This window comes from Takifugu flavidus, chromosome 22 (genome assembly GCF_003711565.1).
Source record: "Takifugu flavidus isolate HTHZ2018 chromosome 22, ASM371156v2, whole genome shotgun sequence".
NCBI lineage: Eukaryota > Metazoa > Chordata > Actinopteri > Tetraodontiformes > Tetraodontidae > Takifugu > Takifugu flavidus.
In genome coordinates this window covers 720,218-738,896 of record NC_079541.1, presented here as the reverse complement: position 1 = coordinate 738,896, position 18,679 = coordinate 720,218, and the positions used below count along the sequence as shown (strand labels likewise).

Genomic DNA, 18,679 nt, shown 5'->3' with positions numbered 1-18,679 from the left:
CTCTCGCTCTCTCTCATCCACGCACGCACGCATGCACGCACGCTCACAAACACGATTGCAGCTGGAGCAGCTCATGAGTATTCTGGCTGCAAACTACTGCAGCTCCTCTTCTGCAGACCCCCCCCATCCTGAGTCAGCAAATCTGCCCTTCCACATGATGAAATACCCTCCCCACGTTTTCTTCCAAACACGGTCCCCATGTAGTTATCTGCAGCCCTGCCACTAGGTGGCTCCAAAGTCCAAGTTAAAGGGCCGAGTCTCGTTCTGTGTTCCTGACATTAAGAACCTGCAGCCGCGCTGAAACGTACTGCAGAACACAAGAGATTTAATCCCATTAGAGCATCGGCGGCATTAAGAGTTTAGTGACGAGAGGCAGCAAAATGATTCAAATGTTGAGTTTTGGGCGGAAGCACAGGTGAACCCAGGCTGGGGCTTCATTTCTGCCCGGCAGCTCCTCCCGTCTCTCTGTAATTGCTCCATCAATCCAACGAAGGGGAGACACAGAAAAGGAGTAGCTGCACAGCTCATTTAGCTGCCGGCCTAACGAGAGCGGTTGCATAAAAGCACAATCAATTTCTAATGTGCTGCTTGGCAGAGCCCAGACGGACGCGGCGAGTCGCAGACAACAAGTTTAATCGGGTTTTTTTTCCTCTTTTCCGAGGCGGAACCGCAGCCCAGAGCAGCGCGTCAGCAGGGAAACGCCGAGCGCCGCCGGCAGCTTGGAAAAATGAGCCTGTCAAAAGCGTTCAGGGGAAATTGGAAGGGAGAGATGAAGGAGCGACGAGGGCCAAACAGAAAAAAGAGAAATAAATAAGGGGGCTTAGTGATGAAGGGCTTAGCTGTTAATTAAAGAGCTCCAGCAACTCACCCAAGAGACGCAATTTGCAGCAAAGGTTCATTAACTATTATAATGAAGTAGAAAAGCAGAGATTTGATAGAGGAAGTCAACACTAAACTTTTGTTACAAGTAAAAAAAAAACGGCTAGAGGACAACAGAGGTGACGTCACACACGTGAGTTCTGATATGCAGCTGTGAGACGCCCCCCCCCAGGATGAAGCATCCATGAAGAGCCTGAAAGGGAGGGAAGGAGGGAGGAGGGAGACGGAGCGGATGGTGTTCGAGAGTCACTTCATGCAAGGGTTGTTATGTGGAGGGCCGCGGCCTCCAGCAGCAGCTAATCTCCAGGCTTCAGACGAGCCGCGTCACTGCGGGGGGGCGTCCCCCCCCCTCTCCTCCTCCTCCTCCTCAGAATCTTCCTGTTGGCTTTTCTTCTGCGGAGAGGACGGAACAGCGAGAGGAATTCAATCAAGGGAGGAAAATAGTTCCTCCTGACATGAACGAAGTGTGAAAATGGCGATTTAATTTTCTGATAGTGTCAACGACTGCTGCAGGAGGTGCTGGAGCTGCTCCAGGGCTAAAATATGGACACGTCTGGTCTGGTTTTCCAACTTAAGCAGATTTTAACCCTGTTCATCATTACTATCTCAACCAAAGGAACCATAAAGTGCCTGCTCTACGTCTGTTTGCATAATAAGACGGCCAATATGGACGCACGTCCAAGTTCCAGTAGAAGGGAGATTACCAGTTTGAGGAAGTCGATGAGTTTGTAGGCGTCTTCTCCAGTGGAGAGGTCCACAAAGTCTCGGGGGATTCTGTAGCTCAGGCAGGGGCTGGGCTGAACCGTCACCTCGCTGGTCGCGTAGCGAAACGCCGGACCTTCCTGCTCACAAGCACCACATGACAACAGCTGTCAGAGCTTCCGTGCACGCTCAAACAGCAGGGTGCACGTGCGCTCGCCGACCTGCTGCTGGGTGAGGTCTCCAGACGTCAGCTCCTCCCAGCTGAACAGCAGCGAGTCGGTCACCTCTCCAAACGGGTTCAGGTCGATGAGCCACACCCTGCCCTGAGACGAGGGACCCAGGTCAGCGTGCGACTCACGTCAGTGTGTGTGTGTGTGCGTGTGTGTGTGTGGCGTCATCGGCGTAAATACCTGGCTGTCTCTGTAGACGTCGAAAACAACTGCAAGGCAAAATTAGGGTTGAAAAAGAGATGCTGGGCTTCTATCAATCAGAGGAAAGGAAGCAAAAGAAGGAAACGCTCACAGTCTTCATCCAGGAAGTTGTACTGGATGTGCTGGCTGAAGAAGGCCTCGACGGCCTGGCAGATCTGCTCCTCCTGCTTCAGAATGTGCTGGTAATACTGCGTATAATCCCTCTGGGAGACAGCTGGGAGCAGAGCGAGGCGCCGTGAGTGCAGCTCCAGTTGAATGGTATAATTGCTTCTAAATTAGCCCGCAGAGCACGAGATCAGCCCGAGCACGCTCGGATCACAATTCTATCAGCTTCCTCCCTATCTGACACGCTCGGCCCGGTCCGGCCTCTCACATCGAGAGGGAGTTCATCCACGAGAACTCAGCAGGAGCCGATCAGCGTCTGCGAGGATGTCTGACAACCCAAATTACACATCAGGGAAGAAAAGCAACCCCTGCAAAATATGGACTCAGATACCATCGTATATGCATAACAGGAGAGGATTCACTGTTGTGGTCACCGAAAATTCGGACTGATCTCATTTGTTTCTGCACATCAACCATGATTGAATGAATGAAGGTGTTCTGGGCCCAAGTGGACGAATATATGGACCCAAACTAACTCCAACCTTTCCATTACCTAGAATGTGCTGCCCAACAACCAGAGGCTCCATTTACTCATGGAGCCTTCAATAAAGTCTGCAGAGCCGCTGGACTGTGTAATTTAAAAAGGTCTCAGAACGATTGGTTACAGGCAGAGAGCCGACACCACCACCACCACCACCACCACCACGACGATGATGATGATGATGATGATGGTAACGCGGCTTCTCCCATTTCTTTTATTACCGATCAGCTTGTTCTCTTTGACAAAGCAGCGGAACTCTCCTCCTGGAATCAGCTCGCTCCACTTTCTCAAAACCAGCTGAGGACAGAAGACGAGAGAGGAGACGGGTCTTTACGACGTGAGCAACAGCCCAGCGCGCTTCAGAGGACCGGAAGAAAGATACCTCATAGTTGATGGCCGGGTCTGGGGAGTCCTGGTCACTGCACAGGAGAAACCTGCACAAGGAAACCAGCGTTACACACATAAGTAAAGATTGAAACGGCTCCTTTTCGCCTGCGGCCAGAAACGTCCGAAGCTTACGGCTGCGTGAGGTCGTGGGTGATGAAGTCGGAGCTCTTGAAGAGCAGGAAAATGTCGCTGAGGCTGTGACACTGCAGAGAACTGTTCAGCGCGATCCAGTTGGCATCCTTGAAGGCACAAACAAGCAAACACCTTTTACTTACAAACCACCTCTTTGATTAATAATGTGCTGGGTGAAATGGGGTCGTGTTTACCCGCGGAGCACTCCAGTTGAGTTTGGGAAAGACACTCCCACCCAGGGCATTTATTGCCTCCAACACATGAGAGGAGAATTCTGGGAACTCTGGAGCCTGACAGATACAGAGAGTGATATCGAAAGATGGCCAACTTTGTAGATGGTGATATATTCAAAGACAGGGGGGAAATGTTGCCCCACAAAGGAGCAGAGAAGCATAAATTTGGGAAGTTGACGCTTACTGTGACAGTGGTGGTTGTTTCATCATCTGACCACTAGAGGGGAGCATTGGACGAGACAGGGTGAATACGAGTCCACAAAGTTTTAACTGTGACAGGTTATCAACACTATTCTAAAGTGCAACCTTATAGTTTAGTAGACTATAGAATTGTCTTTTTACATTAAGTAAAATAAATGTGATGAACAATGCACATATTCTAAAGTTTCAACTTTAAATAAACACAAATGAAAACCAACTCTCGAGGGTTGCCTTTAGCCATAGATTATAAAATCTTGATGCAAATAATCAAAAGTCATTTAAATCCAAGTCACAATCATGTTACCGACACGGTGCTGGTGTGTGCTGGCTGTTCCTTTGATGCATTTCCTGCTGTAACTGTGATGAAGCGATGCAACAAAACAGGGAAAAGGATCAAGACCAAGTTTACCTGAATATCTTCTTCTGCATTCAGATCACCATTCAGATCACTATTGGAATGTGTTTGCGTGTCGTGATCACTGAAAGGAAACAACTAATTAAAAAGGCACAGAAAACGACCAATGATCCAGTGACAGTGGTGTCCCACGTTTCACCAAAGAACAGCAACTCCTCCAAAAAGCACTTTGTGCAGGGTGGACTCACCTCCCAGCTACTACCAGCGTCCCATCGTCTAGTAAATAGTCTATTACATTCTGAGGCAGTGGAAGAATCAGGCTGGAACAAATAATGATATTGACACACGTAACTACATGAATATAGAATACAAAGCAGCCACGACTCAAGAGAGACAAACTGAGCAAGAGGCTCTTAAGAGATTTATCTAAATATCTTCTGATGGAATGAGGCTAGAAAATAGAGGTGGTAGCTATACCCTATATCTGAAAACCAGTATTAGCGTTGGCTTAATGCAAATGTGTCATATATAAGGCAATGAAATATTAACAAAAATGTGAGGGAAAGTTGAGCCCAATTACCTTTTAATCGTATGTTTCTTGAATATCGGATACCATACCGAAAACTGGCAATTGACTACTTGCTCCTTCTTCATGCTGCAATATCCTGTGGAGAGTCCGTCAGTAAATGTCTTCCGGAATCGTGATATTTGTAAAGGATTTAGGCTTTATAAAAGCCCAAATATTTGGTGTTTATCGTCACTTATATCCACTGTTTTGATTTGCGTCATTATCACAGATGTCAACTTTAAACAATTAATTTCTACAATAAATCTTGATTTTCACGGGGGGTGACATTTTCCAGCGCACCGGTGGGCGTGGTATAAGGAAAATCGCTGAGCATAATCATAGATGGTTTATTTAACAGATGAGTCACTTTGTGGAAAAAGCAGATATTCACATTAGGCCTATTACAAATCAACATTTACTTAAGCAACTTTGATTTTGTTTTCCATCGCAAGCATAATTATTTATTTAAAGTAAATATTGTGATGAAAAATTGGTTAATTATTAGCAGTTTTTCTTCAGGGACATTTCCCAGAGCCGGAAGATAACGTAAGTGTGACTCCTCTTAAATCTTTTACCATCTTTACTGCTATTGAACGCGCCACGGTGATTTCACGTGAGTTAAGTTTAATTTGTCCATGTTAACTCGGTTTCAATTTATCTAAAATACAGACGACGTCGCAGGTAGTACTTGTAGATATATATATATATTTTACGCATCAGCTACGATCAAACAAACGGCAGGAAAGCGTACGTATAATAATGGAGTAACTCATGATCGAAATGTGTCGTCAGTCTTCATTCAGACTTCAGTCTCATTGCTCAACTCCTGCTAAATTGTATTCGTTTGGTATAAATTTTCTGAATTTCAGCTCCATTAACAGTGAAAATGAACACAGAGGAGGCCACAACCAGCAATGCTCCACATATAGTGAAAGAAGAGGTTGGTGCTGATTCTTTAGTTTATTGTAACGTGTCAGCGTTTGGGTCCAGTCACGCCACATCATGTTGGGATGGATTCTTTTTCTTTGAACGATGCTAAGTTGTGCTATTGGTACATATTATTTTCCGTATACCAGCTTCATTAAATTTGTGTTTTTGGCCTCGTCAATGCTTTGAGGTAAGCGTGAGTAAATCAGTATCTTCTGCAGAGCTGCAACTTTATTGAGTTTTAGTCTGAACTGAGCAGTTTGCACCCGAGCACAGCAGCATTCTGCATATTGCGTCTGGTCATCTGGGGGATTATCTGCAGGTCATTGCAGCAGGGAAATGGGTGACGCTGGAGAAAACGACGTACATCGATCCTGCCGGGACCACCAGGTAATTAATGAGATGACGTGATGCATTTTCTGATTCAAGTCTCACTCTGTCGTCATCCGTGCAGAATCTGGGAGACCACGAAGAGGACCACGAGACAAGCTAACACAGAAGCGGATGGTGATGGTCGCTTTCCTCCTGTATTCTGCCCGGGGGCTGTGTTCATCCTGTATAATCTGCGATGCCTTGCTCCCCTCAGGCGTGGGAATCATCGCCCTGCTCAAGCGAACGCTACACAAAGACTGCGTTGTGATGGTGAAGCAGTTTCGCCCTCCTCTGGGATGTTGCACTCTGGAGTTTCCCGCAGGTCTAATACCTTCGTCATGTATAAGTTGCCAACACCTCCGGTCATTTTTAGCCTTGATTTACGTGTGCGTTTGTGTAATTTCTGACCTTTGAAAAACATCCTCTGTTTGGGACTCAGGCTTGATTGATGAGGGTGAAAGTGCAGAGATTACAGCTCTGAGGGAGCTCAAGGAAGAAACCGGATTCAAGGGGGAAGTGGTCGGGGTGACCCCAGGTATCATCGCGTACATTATTTATCTTTGCTTGCAGTAGAGTCCGCCCAGTGTGTCTCTTAGCTTGTGTTCCGGAGGGGTTTGGGAATTCCGCCCTGAGATTTACGGCCTTTTTATGTGGACGACAGTGACCTGCCTGGACCCCGGCCTGTCTAACTGCACCACCCAGATCGTCTTGGTCAACATCAACGGAGATGAGGCTGAGAACATAAACCCGACACAACAACTGGGTAAGCAACTTGGTAGAAGTATCTGGAGTAGAAATGACCACGGTTCGGAGGGAGGAAGCCACTGGGAACATTTTGATACTTTTGTATTGAATTAGTTTTAAACTACATGAAGACTTGCATGAGTGACTTTGCTTGTTCTGCATCTTGCATCCATTCACACCGCAAATTGTCTTTTATTAAAATGGATTTAAAATCCAATGTATGGTCTTTGATCACATTAAAATAATCTCCTTTGTCCTCTTATTTTGCAGGCGATGGAGGTAAGAGGTCCTTACGTCACAAATGTTGGAAGCTGCCCTCGCAGCTCGTCTCACAATCCATATCGTCCCTTTGCAGAGTTTGTTGAAGTCGTCCTTCTGCCTCTCGACGAGTTCCAGACCAAAATCGACGGCGAGTCTCTGTCACGTTGCCACGTGCGCCCTCACGACAACCATGCTGACGCGTTCCCTTTTGTGTTCTCATAGATTTACTGAAGAAAGAAAAAATCCTGGTGGATGCCAAAGTGTACATCTTTGGCATGGGGATGGCTCAGGCCTTCTTTAAGCCCAAGGAGGTGCCCGTCCTTAAACAATAAACACAAGGAGATCAGGTTGAATCCAGCCTCTCGAAGGTTAGCAATGTGTTGGAGAGGCATCTGAGAAGGTTTGGTGAAGACATCCGGAAGAATTTGTTACATGTGGATCCTTTCATATTAATCAAGTGCATTTAACAATCTTTAAAATCTGATGATGGTGACAGGACAACAAATTAAAGCCTTAAAATACTCTTTCCACTTGGGAGGATTGATGACATTATCTAACCTCAGCGTGAGTCTAATATAATGTTCTTTGTAGTTTTGTAATCTTCAAATGATTCCTGAAGCCTAACAGCAGCAGATTGTTGCCCTGTTTTCCAAAATAATCTGTTGATGTTGGTAAATGTTGGAATACAGCAGTTTCAAAGCTTCAGGTTACAATTCTTTTTTCTTTTTTTTTTTTTACGTAATTACTGTTATGGGATGGTCTTGTGAATTCTGAGGCCTGGACTTTTTTAGGGTTACAAGCTTTTTTACATAGGTTCCAAGGTACCAGTTACACCTAGTAAGTTTCTAAAGATCCATTTCTTGTTTCTTTGGGATTAGAAGCAGTTGTAGTTGCAGGAGGTTGTTATTTTTATGCACTGATCGATTCCTTATACTGACTAATGTAGCATGAAAAGCAAATTTAATGTAAAGCATTCCTAAAAACGATTATTCGTGTCTACTGGCCATTAGGGTTCATTTTTGTCATTTGGAGCTTCACCTGATGACGGTTGGAATTTTATGTATTGTGATTTAACTATAGAGAAGCTGCTAGTCTTCACCAGCATCAGGAGGGGATCCCTGGTGTACTCGAAGGTTTAAGAAATTAACAAATTAACATGGAATAATAGGAATGTAATTGCTGTCAATTTAAAATTAATAAATGTGATTTTATTTGTTTTTCTGGTTCACACTCATTGAAGAATGTCAAATGTTTGTTCAGTCTTCATTTAGTCACTGCTCACTTTGTCATTTATTGCTTTTGAAGGCAGTAGTTCATAAATGTATGTGTTGGTACCTGTTAAAGGTCATTACAGAGTTATGCTCCATGAGAAAGGGAATGGAGACCCACCTGAGAGGGCCTGAAAGCATGGTCAGGGGGGAGCAAGGACACAAATGACCCTGAACAGTCGGGAGTAGAGGAAGGTGATTGTGGATCCTGTCAGCTGGTGCGAAATCAGCCGCCTTCACGTAGACTTTCAAAACAAGTCCAACCCCACACCATTAAACATCCAGGGACCCGACATAGAATGAGGTCAAAGATTGATTCTATTTTATTTTGTTTTCCCGTCTCTCCTAATCTACCGGTATCTTATCTTGCCATCGTTGCGGGAAAAGCAAATGTTACTCCAGTACACTAGGTGGCGGTATTGTACCAATCAAGAGCGACCGGAGATAAGCTGGCGTTACATACTCCAGTACACTAGGTGGCGTAGTGAGCTCTATGTTGGGTTGTACACCACAAAACCCGCGAAGAAGAATGACCGCAACCATTAGAGCCATTTGAAACAACGCCAGTCTGTTTTAACATTGCTTTTAAAGTTATAAAAAAATAATGTTTACATTCGCGGGCTATTAAAGTGACCACAGCCCTTTTTACTCTATGGGAAAGTGGAAACTTTGCGATGGAGGAAGCGATTAAAAGTAAGCGATCAGAACCTCCGGTAAACCCGTTTATTAACGACATTATTACATTGTGGCAGGACGAGCAACGACTGGGACAGAGCAGATGGTTCGGACGTCTTTATTCAGCAACCAGACACGACTGGAACAGCGCAATTACTAACCACGCCCATCACCCCACACGTCACCTGGTGTGAGACACGCCCCTAAGTGTTCGCCACACAGCCCCCCCCTCCCCAAACGAGAATAAATAAATAAATAAATAAATCTTTTACATATAATCAGCCTGCCACAAGGGCTGCGACATCCCTCTTCTGGGAACGCAAAGGAGCCGTAGGCAGGAGGAACAAAGCCAGCTGTAAATTAGAACCACAATCAGATGAGACATTCTGGACCATAGAAAGAGGACGGCCCCACGGGGGGCCTGAGCTGGCAACACATCCTGTCCAACCAGCAAATGCGCAGGCTTCAGTCTATCTAATGTGAGCCGCTCTGACCGACCACCCATAATCAAGCAGGAAACTCTTTGCCCCCGCTTTGAGCCCCCAGAATGGGCCATCGTACGAAAAAGGGGCGTTGTCAATTCCGTCGGTACAAACAATCGCGGTAAACAGTCGAGCATGGGGGCGGGGGCCGGAGCGGGCCGAGCCGAAAAAGAACTTCTGGCAGGAAAGTTACAAGGGGGAGCACTTTCTAGCACAAATTCCCCTGGAACAGTAAGCGGTTTTTCCAAAACCAATTCTGCAGGAGAAGCATCCAAATCCTCCTCAGGAACGCAAACCGAGCAACACCCAAAGTAAATGATCCACCCAGCTGTCCTCCAAGAGCGCGGCACCAAAGCAGCCTTGAGTGAACAGTGGACGCCTTCACATAGCCCGTTAGCCTGAGGCTGGCGCGCGGTAGTGCGGTGAACTTGAGTGCCCAATGACCTAGCCAGAGATGACCCGAGTTCCGAAACAAACCTCCCCAGTTGGAGGTAACGTCGCCGTCTGAGAATAATAATTATATTGTTATCATTTAAATGCATTTGTATGTTTAGCACCTAAGTGCATGAAGAAGAAACAGAGTGTTTCTCACCTCTCTTGATTTAGTACACTTGTCCAGAGCACCAGATTTACTGTGAGGTTGTTATCTCAAACCCTAAAAGCATCTTGGGAGGATTCCACATGGGTAATGAGCTGATGTGAATAAAGGAAGGAGGTTTGCAGAGCAGCAGCAGAGCGACGGAGGGTGTTCCAGAGTGAACTGCTGCTCGCTCTCCCTTGCAAGGCTACCTGTGTTTGTGTCTTTTGTTGATTCACGCAGGGTTTTACTGGGTTGCTCCGTTTCAACTCGAACAGCCGCAACGTACGACCCGCGCAGAAAGAAATGCTCGAACGACGTCTGCCGGTGTCGTGGAGGAAAGAGGGACCACCTCCGGCCACCTGGTGGTCCGATCCACCCTAGTGCCTGCCCGAGGTGTGTCAGGTGCTCGTCTGCCGATGGACTTGTTACCAAAATGTCGTCCAAATAGACGAACACAAAAGGTGAGGTCACGCAATACCGAGTCCATCAACCGCTGAAAGGTCTGTGCTGCCCCCTTCAGGCCAAAGGGCGTGCACAGGAACTCAAAAAGCCCAAACGGAGTAATCGCAGCGGTCTTGGGCACATCCTCGGCACCCACCGGAACCTGATGATAGCCGCGCACCAAGTCCACCTTTGAGAAATCGGTAGTGCCTGCCAAGCGAATGGAAAAATCGGGGTAACGGTCAGGGGCTGTGATGTTAAGACGACGAAAATCGCCACACGGCCGCCAAGTGCCGTCCGCCTTGGGCACCATGTGGAGCGAAGAGGCCCATGGGCTGTTAGAGCGCCGCACAATTCCCAAACGCTCCATTGTGGCGAATTCCTCCTTCGCTGTCCCCAACTTCACAGAAAACGGGGATGAAGTGCTCCATTCCACGCTTCGTGACCACCATGGAAAACGGGGGCGTAGTAAGCGATGGAGAAAAAAAATCACCCAGAAATCACCGAAAAACATGACCCACAGCAGCAAAACTAGCATGTGCCAGCGGCCCAGGTCCCCCCGTCACACTGGGAAAGGTAGCAAAGGACACAGCGTCGATTAAACGTCGGTTAGCAACATCCACTAACAGACCATGTGAACACAGAAAATCTGCGCCAATAATGGGAACAGTAATGGAGGCTAACACAAAGTCCCAAATGAAACTGCGTCCAGAAAAACAAACAGTCACTGACCTGGTACCAAATGTCTCAATGGAGGAACCATCAGGCGCAGTCAGCTGGGGTCCTGGATGGATGACAGGTTTGCGCCACCTGGAGGGAGGAGGCTCTTTTGGCAGCCAGAATCCACCAGGAACCGACAGGGAGTCTTTCACGAACAGCTGCTCTTCCTCCTCCGGGAGGAAACTCCAGCCACCATCGCCTGGTCTGTGTCTTCTGGTACCAGCTGCCGGGAATCCCCCCAACACGCTCTGCACGGAGGATCAGGTCCACCGCAGATTATCCGCCCTTTCCGCGGCGGACTGGCTGGACCTCCGGAGCAGGAGCTCCTGGAGCGGGGCCCGCAGCAGCTGCATGACGCGACCACCAAATGATGTCTGGAGTCGTCCTCGGTGGCTCCTCGCAGGTGGAACAGCGCTTCGACATGCTGGACCCACGGAGCCGGGTCGCTCTGCCAGAGGTCGGGCAGCTTCACGGACGCGGTGGCTGCGTGAGCCGGGGCGAGAAGAGGAGATGCCCTCGTCTGCTGCCTCGGACATGTTCGAGCAGATGTTTGGACGTGTTTATTCAGCAACCACCAGATGCTCCTGCTGGCGCGCCAAACAGTGCATTATCTAACCTGGGCTGGCCACGCCCACCACCCCAAACATCACCTGGGTGGGAGACACGCCCCTAAGCGTCCGCCACAATGTCAGACATTCAGGTCATATTAGTCCCTAAAGGTTTAGGAAGCCTCAACTGCACTGTCATAATGAACTGACTTTAGCTTTTACTTTCATATCATATTCAAGTTTCACTTCCCATCCAAGCAGTCAGAATAAAAGCCTTTATGATAAATAAAGAGAAATACAAACGCCTCCCTTATTTTGGTCACAGAGTTCCATGGTTGGTCAATGAGACTCACCAATAGTTTAAATAATTCCGATGTAATAATAACCAAAGGTGTTGTTTCCTGTGGAGCAACATTTAAATGCGGTTGCTCTAAAAAGCATGATATTATATTCTTATATTATATCATAACGCAGCAGATTGTGAAGGGTTGAAAGGAGACGCAGAGGCTGTGGGTGCCCCCACTGAGCCCCACACCGTCACACACAGACGGGACAGCTCCGCTCACGACCACGGGCTCTACCCGGGACGTCCAGGCGCCAGACGCGTGGCAACCTGCCGTAGATGAGCTTCTCAAATGTGTCGAATCTCAAACACTTTCAGTCTCGTCTCACATTTTCATCTGAAGATAGTGGCACACACACATTTACTACCTCACACAGATAGGGCACACAAGCTGCAACACGTAGACGCGTGAAGCCTGGACTGGCAGAAAATAAAAATGTTGAAATTCAAATTCTCCCCACTGCTTGAAAGCTCTTCTGTTCCTTTGTTCTGGAGAGCTTTCGCTTCGGTGCAAAGATTGGCCATGTGGGGAAGATTCTTGTGGGAGGAAAAGCAACAAGGTAAAGCTGCCGTTCTCCACCCTATGGAACGGTCGTCGACCTTTAATAGACAAAACGGTCTTCTCTAGCTTGTCAAGCAGCCGTTAGAGCATTAAACTGAGTCTTTTCCTTTCCAAAGGTGGCGTGTGTGATGAAAACTGATCGTACCAAACGGTCCCCGCAAACTGGCGTCAGCGTTTGCAAGGGGAAGACGGCCATTTTGTCCAGACGCAACCCGATGGCGTTCAACTGTGCGGTCTCGCTCCCCACTGCGAATCCGTCCTGTCGGGTCCACTTGGTAGGAGTGTGTGTGTGTGTGTGTGTGTGTGTGTGTGTGTGTGTGTGTGTGTGCGTGTGCGTGAGTGAGTGTGTGTGTGTGAGTGTGTGTTGAAGGACAAGATGCAGACACATTGAAGCGGAGACACATGGAGGCTGTACTGTGCTTTAGGGCCTGGAAGGCGTCGGCCTGGACCGGATCTCGGACCTCCGGCACCTGCTGCAGGATCAAAAACTGTAAACAAAACTCCACGACTGCGAAATAATAAATCAAACACACACATACGCCGGACAGACGGAGGACCCGGAGCTGGAGCCAGCTGGAAAGGTGCTCTGAATGTGAGTCCCGACGAGCCGGGACGTAGAGCTCCGCTGAGTCCAAGGTTTGGATTATTGCAGATGGGTCAGCGCCGGTTCTGGCCTCCTGGCTGTCATGATTCTAAAAATAGACTGTTGGAGCTGACAACCACATGCCCAGCAAGACCTCGTTGCCCTGATTTGTTGCTTGAACCAGACTTGATGTGAGGGACGGTCCCCAACGTTAAAGGTTTGGAGTTTGACAGCGTGATGATCACTGACCACTTCATCAAGGTTCCAGCTTCCCGTCACAGCCTGGACGTGCACGGCGGGTGCACGCTGCGTCTCCTGGCTTCCCTTTATTTCCTCCTGTGCTGCGTCTTCACGGACAAGATTCCGCCTGAGGAGTGGAACCTGCTGTAGGTAGCCGTGACTCGTGCCCAGACCCCGCTGGTCACCAGCAGCAGCGTCCGCCACCTCCTGAAGGGCCGGGGCCAGGTCGCACCGTGACCCACGGACGGCGCCTGCGTGTTTAAGAGCTTAAATCACATGTCTGATGCTTCACACTGTTGCACAATTAACCCCACGTGAAACCGCAGATGTGCGCTGCATCCTGTCCCGTGGCGTCGCTGCCTCTTTGCTGTTGGAGTCTTGTGTCTTCTGGAGGTTTCACAACAGTGATTTGTTGCTCTTCTTTTGCAGCATCAGCATGTTTTGGTTGTAGTTGCTGGATTGAACTTTTCCCAACATCAATCAGTGAGATCGCTGCAAAAAACTAACTTAGTTTATCCAGTTAATGAGTCAGAAACTGTTCTGAAGAGATGCCTCATTTGCCAACATCTGCAGAACAACTGGAAGCGTTTCTGATCGTTTAGAGGGCTCTTGTCTGGACTCCACCATGATGACCTGCGTCAGAACGCCGTCTTCCCTCCAGATGTTCCTCTTTCATCGCCTCGCCTGCTCGTGCACGTTGTTCAAACGGAAACACTTATGCTTGCTCCCGCAGGCTGACGGGTGTTTCGGGAGAAGTGTGTGTGGGAATGTGTGTGTGAGAAGTGTGTGTGGGAATGTGTGTGTGGGAATGTGTGTGTGAATGTGTGGGACCATCATGGCGGACAACGTTCCCAACATGGCCCTGATCAACCAGCCATTCCGACCCTAATCCCAGAGTATTGGGAATAGTCGTAAATGCTTTTTCTTTTCCTCACTTTTATTTGTAACTTGTGCATTTAATGAAGCTGTTCCATGTTTTGACTTGATGTTGGAACATCCCACCACACTTTCTAACCCCACTCATTTCCTAAAGAACCTTGTTAGGATCTGCGGCAGCGAGGCAATTAAAACATTTTCCTGTTGCCTTGATCCAATATTAATGTGTGTTTTTCCCTCTGTCAGCTGAGCAGCTGCTCCGCATCAGTCCTGGGAGCTGCGGAGCCTTTTCAGTCATTGCACAACTCCAGACGCTCGCTGGGACAGAACACAGGCGTTGTGCTCGACCTCTTGACTGTGGTCAAGGTCCGAACGCTGGAGCTGAGGGATGTTGTGCGATGTTAGCTCACTTCCGACATGTGGTGGTGCCTCCGGGGTTCTGGCTGAGAGGCGTTCGCATGCTGCCCAGCATTAAGCAATTACAAATCAAACAGGAAGTAGAGACAAACCCATTAAATGCAGGGAATAGTGCAGGGCGCTGGGATCCAGATGAGGGTTATTTTAGGCTGTGGGAAAAGCCCCTTTTATTCCAAAGTCTTTGCCAGGTTCAGATAAAACAGCTGGAGAACTTCTGGCACGCTCCGAAACAACAAGAGGTCTGAATGTGGGTGTGACAAACGCAGATTCCTCCTCACCTTCTTCAGTAAATATTTTCTCTCCAGCTAACTGTTCATCCCAGCCAGGACGGGAGTTTGACAGCTGCCCAACACTAACGTCCACATAACATCTGTCCTGGCAGAAACAAACATCTGTCCAGATGGTCCTCCTTACGACGCGTCGACAGTTCCAAGAGCTTCTCTGTGCCACAAGCGAAGGAAATTATTGATCCGCCTCAAGTGGATCATTGTTTATGGGAATCTGTTCTGCTGGTAACGGCAGCGTCACACCTGATGTCCTCCTGTGGTTAAAAACAAGAAAACTGGTGAAATTCTAAACAAACGACAAATGAGCATATCACACACACACACACACACACACACAAATACAGTATATATATATATATAGAGAGAGCATATCACACACACACACACACACACACACACACAATACAGTATATATATATAGAGAGCATATCACACACACACACACACACAAATACAGTATATATATATAGAGAGAGCATATCACACACACACACACACACACCACACACAAATACAGTATATATATATATAGAGCATATCACACACACACACACACACACACACACACACACACACACACAACAAATACAGTATATATATATATATATAGAGCATATCACACACACACACACACAAATACAGTATATATATATATATAGAGCATATCACACACACACACACACAAATACAGTATATATATAGAGCATATCACACACACACACACACACACACAAATACAGTATATATATATAATATATATATATATATATATAGAGCATATCACACAACACACACACACACAAATACAGTATATATATAGAGCATATCACTCACACACACACACACACACAAATACAGTATATATATATAGAGCATATCACACACACACACACACACACACAATACAGTATATATATATATATATATATATAGAGCATATCACACACACACACACACACAATACAGTATATATATAGAGCATATCACACACACACACACACACACAATACAGTATATATATATATAGAGCATATCACACACACACACACACACAAATACAGTATATATATATAGAGCATATCACACACACACACACACACCACACACACAAATACAGTATATATATATATATATATATATATATATATAGAGCATATCACACACACACACAACACACACAAATACAGTATATATATAGAGCATATCACACACACACACACACATATATATATGGTGTGTATATATATATATACACATATATATATATACCTTTTATAGCAAAAGGAGATCATTCCGGCCAGCGCACAGACAAAAACCAGTGCAAAACAGAGAGACACAATGTGTGTGCTGTTGAGATCTACCAAGAAAAGAGCAAAGGTCGCGCATGAACACAACATTTGGAATCATGTTCAACAGTCTTCAACACACGCGTGTGTGAGACTCACGGTGGTCAGACACGTCCGAGTGCAGGCTGGTCTCTGTGGGAGCCCCCCCGTCGCTCGTGGCCGCTACTGCTCCGCTCGTTGTTGCTTCAGGCACAGAAGTGGAGCTTCCAGCTGAGGGACAATCAGAAGCAAAAGCCGATTTCCTTCTTGTCGCCTCTCGTGCAGCAGAAATCAGAAAATAAATATGAAGTTTGCGGTAAAATCCATGCAGATTTCGATCTTTCGTAACTACGTATCGGTATTTGGTCGCTCACCCTTTTAAAACCAGCCTTGCTAACATGTAACAGTGAACTTTTCTCTGCAAACATCACAGCAGCGGACATGAGGGAGATGAAAAGTCCCATTATGCATGTGTGTTACAGCTGAGACGTGGGTTCTTTGGCTCAGCTCTTAATTGACTGCGCCTGGACTCCTGACTTTAACGACCCCAACAGTGGGCTGGTTCCACCACAACATCTAACCCAGCGATGCTCCCCCTGACGGGAACCCTGGGTCCTTTCATTCCTTTCACTAAAACAGGAGTTGTGATGCACCTGTAGCAGCCTGACTGATGAATATCAAAATTTTTTTAGCCTTGAACGGTCCAGGAGGGCGCGAGCCGCTGCGACGGCTCCGGTGAGCACATGCTACAGCCCACTCACCCACCATGTTTCCCACTAGCCTGGCATCATGGAAAAGGTCGTTTCTGGCACACATTACTGCAGGAAAAACGGAAGACTTTCTGGGAAAACGCCGCAGTATTGAGGGAGTGGCAGTAATGGAAGGTATGTTGCTTGGCATGAAAACGTGCACGCCCCTCCTCTGACGGCGAGGGTTGGAAAAGGCCGTGTTCTTGGGACTGAGCGACGGACAGTAACACTTCCACTGAGTTCTGGGGAGGGGGGGGATTACAGGAGGCTCTTACTGGCTGCTGGAGGAGGGCTGGAGGGCTCTCCGCAGCTTCCCGGTGGGACACCTAAAAGGCAGGAAATCGTCATTATTAATAAGAGTTTAAGAGACACTTAATCTCTCTTTTCTTGGATTGGTCCACAATCTGTCACAAGACCTCAGAGGCGAGTAAAGAGACCCAGCTTACATATACAAATGAGGTCGGGCAGCGTCCATTCGACCCAGTGGGCGGTCTGAATACATTTGATGAGGTTGGAGGTCCCCGCCTTCCGCTTGTAGCCGGCCTTACACTGGTAGCGGTACCTCTCACCAACCTCGAAGCACTTCCTCGGAGGGGTTTCAGTCAGATTCACAGGTGGAATTTCCGGGCAACATATTTTATCTGAAAGGACGTAAACAAGAAGAGAACAGGTTCCGGCTTTTACCCGCTCGGTAGTTTGGGACCAAAGAGGCGACGGTTTGAGTTCTACTGTGTAGCATTATGTTGCACCATGATTTGTTTAGCTTTTATAAAGAGGAATCGATGTGTCGATGGCTCTCTGTGGCGGACCGGCCCGGGAGGTGGACCCTTCTCAGGTCAAGACCCGGTGCAGACAAAACACGGAAGGCGAGGGACCCTTGAGCAAGGCACCGAACCCACAATTGCTCAGAGGGCCCTGCTATGAGGTGGGGACTCATGCAGGGGTGGCCCCGCGGCCACCCGAATGGAGCTGGGACAGACTCCAGCAGCTCCCGGTCTACAAAACCATTTTATTATGTTGTAACAAATCAATAAAGCAGTTCGGGATTTTCTCCACTAATTCTCACAAATTTTAAAATGAACACACACTGTCTCTTTCTATTTATGTTTAAGACGGGTTATATATACAGTGTGTGTGTGTGTGTGTGTGTGTGTGTGTGTGCGTTCATTTGTTTATTTATTTGATTTTGACCATGAGGTTGAATTATTTATCTACAAGTACTTGTGCTGCTTCTGGATAACGAAACTATTTTTCAGTCTTTAAATCCCTTCAAAGTCTGCCCTTTAAGGTCGCTTTAAAATAAAGAATCCTAAAGGCAGCTCTGGGTCGCGTCGACGTCGTTGGCACTTACCGCTGTGGCACGTTGCAGGAGTCGGGAAAACCCAATAAATCAGGACGAAAAGCGGCGCTAAAGAGGAGCCCAGATCCATCTGACAGCTACCTGCGGAGGCACAACAGGTCGGCGTCGGTAAAAGCGTTTCGAGACGTGCGTCTTCTGCTCCTACTTTCACTTTCCGAGTGATTCAGGGTGCATGACTGTGGACGCGCCGTCAGCGCCGACGAGGAATGACACGATCGCGCTCCAAGTTGCGCGTTTACGGGAAACACTCCAAGTTCATCGCCCCATGTCGCGTTACAGCCGCGTTTGCATGGCCACAAAAATACACACAAACGCATGTTGCGGCATTCTATAAACGTATTCGCGAGGCGAATAATGACTTACATCGGACGCTTCATTTAAGGCG

At 47.4% G+C, this 18,679-nt stretch overlaps 3 protein-coding genes across 6 annotated transcripts; 1 reads left to right on the top strand and 2 right to left on the bottom strand.

Moving 5' to 3' along the window:
* Nucleotides 1-616: 616 nt before the first annotated feature.
* On the bottom strand, nt 617-4,844 carry cdc123 (cell division cycle 123 homolog (S. cerevisiae)). Its single transcript, XM_057022701.1, has 13 exons — nt 4,547-4,844; nt 4,215-4,286; nt 4,021-4,090; nt 3,595-3,627; nt 3,372-3,467; nt 3,178-3,284; nt 3,041-3,092; nt 2,880-2,955; nt 2,104-2,226; nt 1,992-2,020; nt 1,803-1,904; nt 1,584-1,721; nt 617-1,272 (listed from the first exon to the last, which is right to left on the bottom strand). The coding sequence occupies exons 1-13, from the start codon at nt 4,618-4,620 to the stop codon at nt 1,204-1,206; spliced, it is 1,041 nt and encodes a 346-aa protein (XP_056878681.1). The 5' UTR covers nt 4,621-4,844; the 3' UTR covers nt 617-1,203.
* Nucleotides 4,845-5,061: 217 nt separating this feature from the next.
* Nucleotides 5,062-8,055, top strand: nudt5 (nudix (nucleoside diphosphate linked moiety X)-type motif 5). 4 transcript variants are annotated; one of them, XM_057022723.1, is made up of 9 exons: nt 5,062-5,147; nt 5,404-5,474; nt 5,784-5,851; nt 5,916-5,968; nt 6,048-6,155; nt 6,273-6,368; nt 6,495-6,596; nt 6,848-6,986; nt 7,061-8,055. In XM_057022723.1, the coding sequence occupies exons 2-8, from the start codon at nt 5,421-5,423 to the stop codon at nt 6,940-6,942; spliced, it is 576 nt and encodes a 191-aa protein (XP_056878703.1). In that variant the 5' UTR covers nt 5,062-5,147; nt 5,404-5,420; the 3' UTR covers nt 6,943-6,986; nt 7,061-8,055. The 4 variants fall into 4 exon arrangements, with proteins under 4 accessions (XP_056878703.1, XP_056878704.1, XP_056878705.1 ...); XM_057022724.1 differs by having other exon boundaries at nt 5,144-5,281; XM_057022725.1 differs by lacking the exon at nt 5,062-5,147 and adding an exon at nt 5,197-5,215.
* il15ra (interleukin 15 receptor subunit alpha) lies at nt 5,482-18,651 on the bottom strand. Its single transcript, XM_057022721.1, has 8 exons — nt 18,286-18,651; nt 17,381-17,575; nt 17,210-17,260; nt 16,306-16,416; nt 16,130-16,217; nt 12,997-15,114; nt 10,789-12,930; nt 5,482-9,544 (listed from the first exon to the last, which is right to left on the bottom strand). The coding sequence occupies exons 1-6, from the start codon at nt 18,362-18,364 to the stop codon at nt 15,036-15,038; spliced, it is 603 nt and encodes a 200-aa protein (XP_056878701.1). The 5' UTR covers nt 18,365-18,651; the 3' UTR covers nt 5,482-9,544; nt 10,789-12,930; nt 12,997-15,035.
* Between the last annotated feature and the right edge of the window lie 28 nt (nt 18,652-18,679).

Excerpts from the sequence above, each read along its gene's own strand:
- cdc123 (XM_057022701.1), bottom strand. The coding sequence starts at position 4,620 with ATGAAGAAGGAGCAAGTAGTCAATTGCCAGTTTTCGGTATGGTATCCG. Across the intron at positions 4,287-4,546 it reads AAGAAACATACGATTAAAAG|CCTGATTCTTCCACTGCCTC; the intron begins GTAATTGGGCTC and ends TATTTGTTCCAG. Across the intron at positions 1,273-1,583 it reads TCATCGACTTCCTCAAACTG|AAGAAAAGCCAACAGGAAGA; the intron begins GTAATCTCCCTT and ends TCCTCTCCGCAG.
- nudt5 (XM_057022726.1), top strand. The coding sequence starts at position 5,421 with ATGAACACAGAGGAGGCCACAACCAGCAATGCTCCACATATAGTGAAA. Across the intron at positions 5,475-5,783 it reads CACATATAGTGAAAGAAGAG|GTCATTGCAGCAGGGAAATG; the intron begins GTTGGTGCTGAT and ends GATTATCTGCAG. Across the intron at positions 5,969-6,047 it reads AGCTAACACAGAAGCGGATG|GCGTGGGAATCATCGCCCTG; the intron begins GTGATGGTCGCT and ends TGCTCCCCTCAG.
- il15ra (XM_057022721.1), bottom strand. The coding sequence starts at position 18,364 with ATGGATCTGGGCTCCTCTTTAGCGCCGCTTTTCGTCCTGATTTATTGG. Across the intron at positions 16,218-16,305 it reads CTCGGACGTGTCTGACCACC|ATCTCAACAGCACACACATT; the intron begins GTGAGTCTCACA and ends TTTTCTTGGTAG. Across the intron at positions 15,115-16,129 it reads ATCTCCTTTTGCTATAAAAG|GAGGACATCAGGTGTGACGC; the intron begins GTATATATATAT and ends TTTTAACCACAG.